At 33.7% G+C, this 13,758-nt stretch overlaps 2 protein-coding genes across 2 annotated transcripts; both read left to right on the top strand.

Moving 5' to 3' along the window:
* Positions 1-2,042: 2,042 nt before the first annotated feature.
* On the top strand, positions 2,043-4,939 carry LOC134697658 (ethylmalonyl-CoA decarboxylase-like). The gene is made up of 4 exons (XM_063559944.1): positions 2,043-2,135; positions 2,870-2,930; positions 3,253-3,402; positions 4,199-4,939. The coding sequence occupies exons 2-4, from the start codon at positions 2,873-2,875 to the stop codon at positions 4,870-4,872; spliced, it is 882 nt and encodes a 293-aa protein (XP_063416014.1). The 5' UTR covers positions 2,043-2,135; positions 2,870-2,872; the 3' UTR covers positions 4,873-4,939.
* Positions 4,940-7,512: 2,573 nt separating this feature from the next.
* LOC134697649 (uncharacterized) lies at positions 7,513-11,149 on the top strand. The gene is made up of 3 exons (XM_063559935.1): positions 7,513-7,970; positions 9,261-9,484; positions 10,991-11,149. Exons 1-2 carry the CDS (start codon positions 7,644-7,646, stop codon positions 9,444-9,446), a joined length of 513 nt encoding a protein of 170 aa, XP_063416005.1. The 5' UTR covers positions 7,513-7,643; the 3' UTR covers positions 9,447-9,484; positions 10,991-11,149.
* Positions 11,150-13,758: the final 2,609 nt, after the last annotated feature.

Below are 13,758 nucleotides of genomic sequence, written 5' to 3'. Positions count from 1 at the left end.
TATTCAATATCTGTGTAAGGTGACCATAGGTAACCTTATTCAATATATGTGTAGGGTGACCAGATGTAACCATATTCACAATTTTGGTAGGGTGACCAGAGGTCACCATAGTCAATATATGTGTAGGGTGACCAGAGGTAACCATATTCAATATCTTTGTATGGTTACAAGAGCTAACCACATTCAACATCTTGGTAGTGTGACCAGAGATTACCAAATTAAACATATAAGTAGGGTTAATAAAGGTACCTAAATTCAATATTTATGCATGGTGTCTAAAGAAAAATATTTTTTTATCTATGTATAGTGATCCGAGGTAACCACATTCCAAAAAAGCCAATTGCTATATATATTTGTTGACAATGGCAAAATAATTAGATATATGTGTACAGCGACCAGAAGTTACTATATTAATTATAAAAGTAGCGCAAAAAGTGTGAATCGAGATATCCGATGCTAACCAAATTCATTTTTTGTAAATTGTTATCATAGGTAACATAAGTCAATTTATTGAATGTTGACCAAAAGTTACCATTTTCAATATCTTTGTATGATGACCAGAAGTAACCATAGCTTATATATGTGTGGGTGACCAGAGGTAACCATTTTCAAAATATGTGTAAGGTGACCCGAGGTAACCTCATTCAATATCTGCATAGGGTGACCAGAGGTAACCATATTCAAAATTTTGGTTGGGTGACCAGAGGTCACCATATTCAATATATTTGTAGGGTGACCAGAGGTAACCATGTTCAATATCTTTGTAGGGTGACCATAGTCAATATATGTATAGGATGATCAGAGGTAAGCACATTCGATATCTGTAATGGTTAACCAGAGGTTACCTTTTTCAATATTTGTGTAGATTGATCAGAAGCTACAACGTTCAATATATGAGTAGGGTGAACGAAGTTTACAAAATTTAATATTTAAGTAGGCTAAATATAGGTAACTAAATTCAATATGTATGCACGGTGACTAGAGATAACCAAATTATATATTTGTGTATGATAAGAGGTTACCAAATTCAAAATATGTGAAGGGTGACCAGAGGTAACCCCATTCAGTTGATGTGTGGGGTCACTTGAGGTATTTAAAGTTCATATATGTATAGAGTGACCAGAGGTCACCACAATTAATTATGTAAAAGGTGACAAGATGTAACAAAATTCAATATCTGAGAAGGCTTGCCGGGGTGACCAGAAGTAACCAAATTCAATATCTTTTAATGTTTAAGAGAATTAAATGCATGTGTTGGGTGACCACAGGTAACCAATTTTAATATATGTGTAGGGTGACCAGAGGTCACTACAGTTAATATCTGAAACGTGACAGGATGTAACAAAATTCTATATCTGTTTAAGGTGGCAAAGTTGACCAGAGGTTACAAAATTCAGTATCTAATTAATTGTAAGTAAATTCAATATATGTAAAGGGTATCAGAGGTTACCAAATTCAATATATGTGTAGGGTGACCAGAGGTCACCACAATTAATTATGTAAAGGGTGGCAAGATGTAACGAAATTCAATATCTGTGTAAGGGGCCATTCAATATATGTCATGAGAGTGCAAACTAGGACATTAGGTTTTTTTTTCTAATAAAAAATAAGCCATGTCACTCGCTTTAAGATATAAATAGAGTAAAGGGTGAATCATCTATGCATTTTCAATTGTTTCTTTTTAGTGAATTATTATGATTATTGATTATTTGGTATTTTCTTTACTTTTTGTATCTCTCTCAACAGTATCCTTTGAAATATGGTTATTCCGGAACTCTGCATTAAGCTAATATCCGTATTATATAGCAGCAATTATAAACTGTGTATCCCCTGCTTAGTAACGTACTTTCACTTTAAACCGGAAATCATGTACTATTTTTTGTCGCGTATAGACTCAATTTTAACCGTTTCTGTTCAGGTGACCAGTGGGCACCGTTCAGCGTAACTATTATCCTTGTGCTCATTATTGCGGATTATCACTGCTTACACCGGAAACGATGCGCTATTTTTAAACTACTAGTTCCTTGTTTAGAGCAATACGTTTATGCCTGTCACATACATAATATAGTTATAACAAAAACAGTCTACTTTCATTTTCATTTGCATGTTGATAAACGATAATAACCTGAAAATTTGTGAGTATCTGATAAAAGACAGTTATTCGTCTTCTAAAGGAAATTTTATCTAATGTTAAGATAGTATGAATATTGAACATGAAACAGTGTTTTTGGTGTTTTGAAAAGTATTAGGTTGTCTTCTTTTCTTTGTAAATTCCTCCACAAAAGGAACACCGTATGACACGGCGTGTAAACGGTTAACTCCCAACTTACATTAAATTTTTAACTTAAGCATGTTTTAAGTATTAAAATATAACATAAAAAAGAAAGTGTCCCCAGCACATCCGCGTCTGTTATTCTGTAAACATTTAATATTTACCCCTTTTTTCTCTAATCTTTAAAAAATTATCCCCTTTTTTCTCTAATTTTCCAAAAATTAACCCTTTTATTCTCTAATCTTCTATTTTTTGGCCCGTTATTCTCTAATCTTCAATTTTTAAGGGCATTATTCTTTAATCATTTAACCCCATCCAAACCCTCATAGGAAACATGTGTACTAAGTTTCAAATTGAACTTCAACTTCATAAAAAAACCACCTCAACCAAAACCTTTAACCTGAATCGGGACAGACGAACAGACGAACGGACGGACAGCTGCATAGACCAGAAAACATAATGCCCAAAAATGAAGCATACAAATAAAATAGTAATGGTATTTGTTTGCATTGGTCATGATCTATCTGTATATTATGCATTAGTAACAAGATGTAAATGATAATATATGATGGATGTAAGAATGTGCTTTAATTTCAGTCAATGGCATGTTCGTATTTCCAGTTTGTCAGAAGTTCCCAAAGATTGGTCAATCTAACAGGTATGTTTACATTTTCGTTACACTTTACCGTTTCTTGTTAAAATGTTGAGACTGGTGTAGACATATGTTAAAATGTTGAGACGGTGTAGTTAAGATGATGTCACTAGAACTATGTTAAAATGGTGTAGAATTATTTTCATATCAAAGCAAATAGCATGGTTGACATTGTAAGGTTTTAATATGACTGTTGCCTTTTGTATTATTTAAATTCGAGGCGAGCTGATGAAAGTTATTCAAAGATACGGATTGTAGAAACACTATGCTGACAGATTCTTAACATGTCTTTTGCGATTACAACTTTTACTGAAGACATTTTTTAAAGGTTTTACCAGGCGAAAGTGCACAAAGGTACACAAAGCTGAAGACACACTTAAACACATGACCGGTGGCAGTGTTACACTGGACAAAGATGAGAAAAGTGGAATAGCTGTGATTTCTCTTGACAATAAGAAGAAAAAGAATGCTCTATCAGGTAAATACCATACTTGAAAGTTGACAGGTAAAAACACAGACCATGCTGAAAAGTCGAAAGGTAAATGCACAGGTCATGCAGGGAAGTTGACAGGTCATTATACAGACCATACTTGAATGTTGACCATGCTGAAAGTCAAAAGGTAAATTCATAGGTCATGCAGAAAAGTTCACGAGTTAATGCAAAGCCCATGGTGGAAAGTTCACAGGTAAATACAGACCATGGAAATGTGACAGTTAAAAAACATAGACCATGGTGGAAAGTTGACAGGTAAATACATAGACCATGGTGGAAATTTCACAGGTAAATACTCAGATCATGCTGGAAATTTGACAATTAAAAACACAGAACATGCTAGAAAATTTGTAATATTCCATCTGCTTGCCTTATATATATATCATGTACTGTGTTATGACGCTAGATAAAAACTGACGAGGAAGGGTAACACCTGTCCACCGAGAGCTAGATTTGTTGTCGAGCCTAGGTGGTCGTAAGGTCTAGCAAGCCGGGCATAATACAAGACAATTTGGTGCCATGATATCTCAGTATCACGAATTCGAATCCCGACCAGGGAAGAACAAAAATTTGCTTCCGCAAATTCAAAGATCTAACATCAATAGGGTGTTTTTAAAACGACTTTTGTATATATTTTGCTCCACGGTTTTAGTTTGGGCCTTCAGTTGAAAAAATACAATACAAATGTTAAATACCGAATTACAAAGATTTTTCATGACGAACGTTTAACTCTAATTATGTACATGATGTTAAAATATAATGTACTTTCTTTTGTTTGAAGGTTCTATGATGTGCGAACTCAATGACATTATCAATGAACTGCAATCATGGCAGACTGGAAAAGGTCTCATTCTTAGAGGTGAAAACCAAACATTTTGCTCTGGCGGAGATCTTGATACTTTTCAAAATATTCTGTCTCCTGAACAGGGATACAGTATGTCAGGTTTTATAGGACAATGTTTGACAAATCTTTCCCAGTTACCTCTCATCAGCGTTGCACTGGTTGAAGGCAACGCATTGGGCGGAGGAGCAGAAATGGCAATGTCATGTGACTTTATGGTAATGTCTGATACTGCTAGATTTGCATTTGTACAAAAGAAAATGGGCGTCACAACTGGTTTTGGTGCTGGTACACGACTAGTCAGAAAGTTTGGAACTTTGAAAGCTTTGGATATATTGGCTTCTGCTAGAACAATGGATGCCACGGAGTGTGAACAATTAGGACTAGCAAGTAAAATATTACCGCATTCCGAAAACGTCCTTGACCTGACAAAATCTTGGTTACACAATTACTGTGACGGAGACCCAAAAGTCGTTCGAAATTTAAAAGCAATGGTTGTTGCTGCTAGTAACTTATCTCTCGAAGACTCACATGCCATAGAAAGGAAGTTATTTAGTGAACTTTGGGGCGGAGAAAGCCATTTGAAAGCACAAAAAAGTAAATTAAAACATTAGTTTAAAGAAAAACAGAGTTTTAAAAGTTTGTAGTTTAAAGTGAATAAAGACTTATAATATTTATAGATAAATTAATAAAGGTTTATTTTGACAGTATTAACTATAAAAAACATAACAATACAAAATCAATGCACAATTTTACACAGAAGTCAAATATTGGAAGTTTAGAAAAACTCTATCCGTCTCCCGAGGAAAGTATAGAACAGAATTGTAACCATGTCATAAATAAAGTCACCAAGCTGAATTATTCAGCAAGAGTACATTAAATATGCAATGGAACGTACGTCATGAAAGTTTACGGACAATTTTAGCTTTTTTCATTGTCCTTGAGAAGTCCAAATAGGAACATAACATAGAAAAGAGCGTTTATGATTGATGCATTATTGGTTCCCATAGGATGCTCACAATTTCTAAATACGTTTAACAATCATTAACGATATGTTCTTAATGCAATTATCAGGGGAGATTGGCTAATGGATGCAAGATTTGTATGATTCCTGGTATGGGGGCTTTTAAATTCGTATTTTTTTTTTATAACTTGGTTTTAATAAACACTATCAGCTTTTCTCATCACTTGGCGTCCGTCGTTCGTCGTCATTGTCATTAACTTTTACGAAAAAATCTTCTCCTGAAACTACTTGACCAAATTAAATCCAACTATGCCACAATTATCCTTTAGGATACTTGTTTAAAAATAAATTCCTCATAGATACCATGAATAAAATTTTGTATTTACACCAGTGTGTCCGCCAATCAAGATGGCTAAAGTGGCTATAAATAGAGCTTTAAAATAAGGTAAAATGCAGTTTTTGACTAATACTCTGAAACTAAAGCATTTTGAGAAAATCTGACCGGTTTAACATTTTCATCAGGTTAAGATTTATTTGCTCTGAAATTTTCCAACAAATCAAACAACCCGTTGTTGGATTGGTAATTTTTAAGGAAATTTGCAGTTTTTTGTTATTATCTTAAACATTATTAAAGAAAGAGATAAACTGTAAACAGATATACTGTTTAAGAAATTACGATCTTCAAATATTGTCAATTGACCCCTTAAGGACCTTTTATAGTCATTTATTTTTAATTTTCTTAAATTTTTGTTTGTAATCTTTCACAAAAACCATATCTACTTAATCTGCTTGATCAAATAGAACTGAATAAAGGCAACAGTAGAATACTGCTGATCAAAATTCATAAATCGATTGAACAAATCCGGATTACAAACTAAAACTAAGGGAAACGTATCAATTATAAGTAAGAGAACTACGACACAAACTTATCCATAACTTTAAACAGGATATTATTTGATTTTAACATGTATCCACAACTTATTTTTGTAAAGTAACATTGCATTGATGATAATCTATCTTGGTGATTCAAACGGTTAAAGGCATTAAGTGTACACTCTTGCAGGTTTGTTAGCGACAATGAGTTTCAATATTATAATGATACATAATTAATATATTTATGTGCTCTACGCGGAGTTATTTTTAGACGCATAGTACCTATTGTAAGAACCGGTTTAGATTTCGCGGGTAGTATATAAGTAAAGGAGCACGTTTTTCAGTTATCGAGGTTAGGCGGTGACCACTACGTTGATTACTACGACAGTGTAGACATGTCCGACAACGAAAATAATCTTAATGAAGATATGGATGAAGATTTAGTTGAAGATACGGTGGGAGAAGAAGTGTCAAATGCTGATCTTTTGTCACTAATGAAGACCTACATGAACAACAAAATCGCCGGACTCGAGAAGAATTTAAACGATTCGACCCATAGTTTAGCGAAAAAGGTAAAGAAGTCGGAAAACAACTTTAAATTCAAAGGTAATAAGGTCCAGTTTGACCTTAACGTAGATGTGCTGGACAATTTAGATTCAGCTATATCCTGTATTGAGAAGAAACGCCCGAATAAAGCCATTTCGTACTTAGAAGATTCAAAAGAGCTGCTGAACAAACGCAATAAGCATATCAGGATCGCGGATAAGTCCGAAGGGGGTTGGCAGACGGTCAGTGAATACTTATCTGATGAGCTAGCGAGTGATTCGGAAGATGAGAAACGCATTAGGGCCGCGGACAGCAGGGCAGTGAAGAAACTTAAGGCAGCTAAGACGGAAAAACAACAGCATGGTAGAAAAAGACCCGCAGAAGCGGCTGGTTCTTCGTATCAACAGGCGCACAGTGGTGGAAATTCTGGCGGTAATGGTTTACAACTCCAGCCCTTTCGTGCAGGGGCATCTGCCGGCGGAGCCCAAGGCCAGCAGAGCCCAGCAAAACCTTCCGACGTCTGTTATAAGTGTGGATTCTACGGGCATTGGGCGAGAGAATGTCGCAGACAAAGCAAGAACAGAGTACCCAGAGCACCTCCTTCTTAAAGAAAACAATCAAGATATTTTTCAGGTACATGAACAATTTAATACTGACACTTACTTTGAATATGAAAAAGATGTTTCTGATATAAATGTAAAAGGCAGATTAAGTGCTTCTTTAAATTTTTGGGTTAAAATTTGTACAACAGATTTTGTTTATAATATAATCAAAGAAGGTTATAAAATTCCTTTTTTAAAAGAGCCTACTTCTGTATTTTTAAAAAATAATAGGTCTGCTTTAAAAAATAGTATTTTTGTACATGAAGCTATTTTAGATTTACTCAAAGGCGGTTTAGTTAAAGAGGTATCGAACAGACCGCACGTTGTGAACCCGCTGACCGTTGCAATTAGCGCAAAAGGTAAACATAGACTTGTACTAGATTTGAGACACGTAAACACTATGGTGTTAGTAAACAAAGTTAAATTCGAAGATGTGAAAGTTGCTAAACAATATATTACAAACAAATCTGTTGGATTTCTTTTTGATTTAAAGGCAGGTTATCACCATATTGATATATTTGCTCCACATCAGAAGTATTTAGGTTTCTCATGGAAGTTTGAAGGGGTTGAAAAATATTATGTATTTACAGTTTTACCTTTTGGATTGAAATCGAGTGGTTATGTATTTACAAAGGTATTACGACCATTAGTAGCGCACTGGCGGAGAAAGGGTATTAAAATTGTCGTTTATTTAGACGACGGATTAGGACTAGCTGATGATAGTGAGGTATGTAAATTGCATGCAGACATTGTTAAATCAGATTTAATTATGTCGGGTTTTGTTCCAAACAGGGAGAAGAGTATCTGGTCCCCTTCTTATTCATTGAAATGGTTGGGGTTTATATGGGATTTACGAAAATGTGTGTTGCAAATTCCCGAGTCCAAAATATTGGATTTGCAAGAATGCATAGGCATTGCTTTAAGTAATCCTTGTAAAGTTAAAATTAGAACGCTTGCAAAAATCTGTGGCAAGGTTATATCTCTCACTCCAGCAATCGGCAATGTTACTCAGATAATGACAAGAGCTACATTTGCTGTGATTAACGAACGAGATGATTGGGATCAGTGCATGGACATTAACTTCAATAGTGATTTAATTTTTGAATTCATGTTTTGGAAAAACAATGTGCAATTGCTAATGCCTGTATCTTTATTACCAAAGGCAAATGAGGTTAGTATTTTTAGTGATGCTAGCGATGTAGGTGCAGGAGGTTTTATACAAAACTCAACGCATGTAATGTATACATCCTGGACGAATTTAGAAAAAGTCAAAAGCTCCACGTGGAGAGAGGTAAAAGCAATCGAGCTGTGCTTAGTATCATTTGCACAGTTAGTATGCAACAGTTCGGTGGTTGTTTATACTGACAACCAGAATGCAGTGAGCGTTATTGAAAAAGGTAGCAAGATATTAGAACTTCAAAACTTGACTCTTTCAATTTTTAATACTTGTATTGTGAATTGTATTTCTATAAACGTAAAATGGATTCCACGAGAAGAAAACGAGAAAGCAGATTATTTAAGTCGAATCGTCGATATCGACGATTGGGGGACTTCAGATGAATTTTTTGAGTTTGTAGATAATTTATGGGGTCCTCATTCCATTGACAGGTTTGCTAATATGGAAAATAGAAAACTGCTTAGATTTAATTCTTTATATTGGAATCCGGGTTCGGAAAGTATAGATTCATTTACATGTAACTGGCATGAAGAAAATAACTGGTTAGTACCACCAGTAGCACTAGCAGCTAAAGTCATTAATCATTTAGTCAAATGTAGAGCTGTTGGAACTCTAATAGTTCCAAAGTGGTCCTCATCGCCGTTTTGGCCGTTACTGTTTGAGGAAGGTTTACATTATAAACCATATGTTGAAGATGTTTTTGAGTTTCTTGAGGCAAATAGAATATTTGTTGCTGGACATAATGTAAATTCTATTTTTGCTCAAGGTGATTTTAAAGGAACTGTTTTAGCAGTGAGATTAAATGCTTTAGATATGTAATATTATATGTATATTTTACAGATTATTCATATTGGTCACTGGACAACAGTTTTTTATTTGGTAATGATGGTCACTGGACTGTTAATGAATCGGCATAGGAACGTCACTGGACTTGCACTGGTTTATTGTGTTACGTTTGTCACCGGACATATGAATTGTTATGGTCACTGGACCAAGAGTAGTGTAGTAGTTGGACTACGCATTTAAGGTCACTGGACCGACTAAATGGATTAGAAATTTACAAGGTAAATATAGATTTATTTTATTATTACTGTTTTAAGATTACTATTTCCGTAATTTTCTTTTATTACAGAAAATTTTTACTACTGGTTTTTGGAAACAGAGTCACATAATTTCTCATCCACAGTTGAAAACGCTTTTTCAAAAACTTTCATCAACAGTACTAGATTCAAGGGCTAAAACTACAGTTTCAAAGTACATTGGGTATTTCAAAAGATTTGTATTATGGACACGAAAATATTCAGAGATAACTTCGATACTTCCGTGTAATGAATTACATGTCAGTTTATATTTGCAACATCTAATAGATAACAGTAGTCATTACAGTGTTATTGAGGCCGCATTTTACGGTATTAAGTGGGCACATCATATAGCAGGTGTAAAGAATCCTTGTGATTCAGACTTTGTAAGAAGTATAATTGATGCATCTAAACGTTTGTTATCTAGACCGATTCAGAAAAAGACACCAGTGGATCCAGAGATTATGAAAAAACTTTTTAAATTTTATAACAAGAAGTCGAGATCACTTAAAGATTTGCGTTTATTGTGCATGTGTGATTTAGCTTACACTGGTTTTTTCAGATATAATGAACTATGTAATATTAAGGCCAAACATATTTCTTTTACTGTCGAATATGCAGATATTTTTATCGAAAAGAGTAAAACTGATTGTTATAGAAAAGGAAAGAATGTTTATATTGCTAAATTAGATAGTCCTCTGTGTCCTGTAAATATTTTGAAGTCTTATTTGACGGAGGCTAAAGTAGAGATGAATTCTGATATGTACATTTTCAGGTCATTAACATTTTTTAGAAAATCCAATATATTTATGTTACGCTCTAAGAATGAGAAATTATCATATACACGAGCAAGAGAAGTGATAAAAGAGGCTCTTCGTAGTATCGGATGTTCCGAAAAAGATTTCGGCTTACATAGCTTTCGTTCAGGTGGTGCTACCATGGCAGCTAGAAACGGTGTATCAGATAGACTTTTTAAGATACACGGCCGCTGGAAATCAGACTTGGCAAAAGATGGTTATGTGTCGGAAGATATGAATAAGCGTTTATCAGTTACAAAAAAACTTGGTTTATAAACTCTGCTTTCTTTGTGCATCGACATGGTCACCGTGCTGGACAAAATCAGAAATGTGTTTCTTTATTTTATTACAAAATATATAGTATACAGTTTGGGTTTGAAGGTTTTAGAAAATAAGTAGCGATGTGCACATAAATACTTTATGTTCGTTTGAACAAGTGAATTAGAACATAAATATATTTATGTGCTCTACGCGGAGTTATTTTTAGACGCATAGTACCTATTTAGATTTCGCGGGTAGTATATAAGTAAAGGAGCACGTTTTTCAGTTATCGAGGTTAGGCGGTGACCACTACGTTGATTACTACGACAGTGTAGACATATTTACAGTAGTGTAGAATTGTTATGTAGTTCAGAGATCAATTGGATGATTGTGTATTAATTGTGTATTAATTATGATGTTTGTTTATTTTTAGATATTCTGTAAGGACAGTGTACCATGAAATTTTTTATTTAGTGGACGTTACGCATTTGCATTCAGTGATACCAATATTTTGGTGGACAATGAAAATTAATGATGATTTAGTTTGTATTAATAAATGTTTAATAAAATGGACATGGTCACCGTGCTGGACAAAATCAGAAATGTGTTTCTTTATTTTATTACAAAATATATAGTATACAGTTTGGGTTTGAAGGTTTTAGAAAATAAGTAGCGATGTGCACATAAATACTTTATGTTCGTTTGAACAAGTGAATTAGAACATAAATACATTTATTAAGAGAACAAGATATGATATTTCATAAAAATTAAATTGTCGAATTTCAAAAATGTTATTTGCCTTTAATCTTCAAAGGTTTTCCCACACAGCAAGCACCAGGATTCTATTTTGGTGTCATTTTTTAGTCTGTTTATTTGGAAGTATCCATTTTGACCAATTTTTTAAGACTTTGTACTGAGGCCAAAGATACCAAAGTAACATTCGAACTTATATAAGCCGAAAATAAAATTATTATCTGTTCAGTATACGCTAGTGACTAACACAGAAACAGTGATCAACATTGACATACGGTGAAGACATCATCTTTCTATCAGATTAATTGAGGCCTGGGGCTGGCATGCCAGTAACTGCTAGTTGCCCTTTGTTAATTTATGTATCATTGTCATTTTGCAGATATTCTTTTGTTACCTTATATACTATCGGACTCGGACTTCATTTAAACAAAAAATGACTGTGCGTGTTGCTATGTGTTTGTTTAATTGATGTGTCGTCCATATTTGCTGAAAAAGTAAACATTATTTCTAAGGAGCAAACTGAAGCCAGCTTCGGAGTACAAAATAATGACAATAGTAGTATACCGCTGTTCAAAAGTCAAATCGATCGAATAAATCCGGGTGACAAAATAAAACCGAGGGAAACATATCAACTATGGGAGGAAAATAACGGAACATTGAATTGCAACAAATAACAAACGAGAATGTATCATACATAGAAACGAACTATTAGAAAACAACTGACATATTCCTGCTTTGGTACAGGACATTTTAATAAAAACAAAAATGGTGGCTAGCCAAACCGCAACGCTTTATTGCAATATTTTACATGTATCGTTAAATAACATTAACGGTACAAACTTTCCTGCACTAGATGCGCATTTCGACAATTCATGTCTTTTCAGTGATGCTCGTGGCCAAAATATTTAAAATCCAAAGCTTATATAAAAGGTGATGAGCTATAATCAAAAAGGTCCAAACAGAATAGCCAAATCCGTGAAAGGAATCAGATCTTTGCTTGAGGGAGATACATTCCTTAATTAATAATAATTTCTAACATTTATATAAACATTATATATAAACATTTGTTTAAACATGCTTAAATGACAACCTTACATGGCGGGAATACGGTACAAATAAAAGCAAGAACACCTAAGTCAGAGAAATACATAAATAAATGATATAATAGCACATTTCGACATGTTACATGTAACCACAGGATAACAAAGAATAACCAAAATAAATTCACTACAGTACACAAAAAACAGCTTAATAGATTAACTAATTGTGTGTCTGTCACTCGAATGCATCAACGCCACAAAAAAGTCACGTCACAGGTCAATTTCTAAAAATTCGATAAGATAAGGTCTATAATCATGTTATTTGATGAGCCTCTGTTGCACAAATACTTATGTTTTTAAAAATATTTTACATTCAATATACAACGTTATACCTAAAACTAGAAATTTATCAGAAAAGATTTAACAGTGTCGTAAAGTATATTCAAAATTTTTGGGTATTTTTTCAAGAAAATAAAGCCCGTGACCCACTTTTTTATTTGATATTTCAGAAGTTTTAATTCTTTTTTAGCAATTCTCTCATAGAATTGTAGGCATTTTTCTATGTATAATGTTTCCTCGATAAGGAAAGCAAAAGATCCTCTATATAAAATAACCCAAATCTCGTTGGTTTTAATGTATTATTACGAAAAAAAAAGATTCATAATCCCCAGTATTTGTATTGAAATTTGAAATTATACATTGACCCAGTATCGAAGTATTTTACAGAAGTATAAGCAGTATCTATCGTCGATCATCTGAATGAAGTGGTTATAAGCAATTATTATAGGCAACCATATGGTACTCAACAATGAGAAAAATCGATACCGTATAGTAGGCTATAAAAGAGCCCGACTTGTTATATATTATTGTCATTGCCGCCTTCCCCTGCTTTCCCTACCTTATACTCTTAAACTCAATTTTATTACAACCTTTAATAAAGAGTTGAGCAAAAATAATGTGTTACTCCAAAACAGTATTCACTGCTTCTGAATAATATAAAAAAAGCACAAGGAAGGAAAACAAAGATCGCGTTTCCTTCAATATTGGAATTTGATAAAGAAAAAATAACATATTGAATTTTGATCAAACATGTTTAGTTTCAGTTTCAACCATGCTTCTAAATTTAGATTTATTTCCCCAAAAAATTGCGGACAGAAAAGAAGACACCTGTTTATTTTCTGCACTTGAAAACTGACATTTAGGTGACATAAATTTAGAATATTCTGAGAAATATGTTATAATGCTCAATACTTAGTTTCTGTGTAATGTTTTGTGGACAGAATCTGATTTTGTTTTTTGTTTTTGTTTTGCTGTTGGCTTTGTTCGTCGACTTATAAATGTACCATTAATTCCAATTGTTACCCAGACCTGTCCGCTTTTCCTCCAATATGACCTACCAAATTAGACT

Source organism: Mytilus trossulus, chromosome 1 (genome assembly GCF_036588685.1).
Source record: "Mytilus trossulus isolate FHL-02 chromosome 1, PNRI_Mtr1.1.1.hap1, whole genome shotgun sequence".
Taxonomy (NCBI): domain Eukaryota; kingdom Metazoa; phylum Mollusca; class Bivalvia; order Mytilida; family Mytilidae; genus Mytilus; species Mytilus trossulus.
The sequence above is the reverse complement of the archived record's forward strand: the minus strand, read 5'-3'. Positions and strand labels throughout refer to the sequence as shown.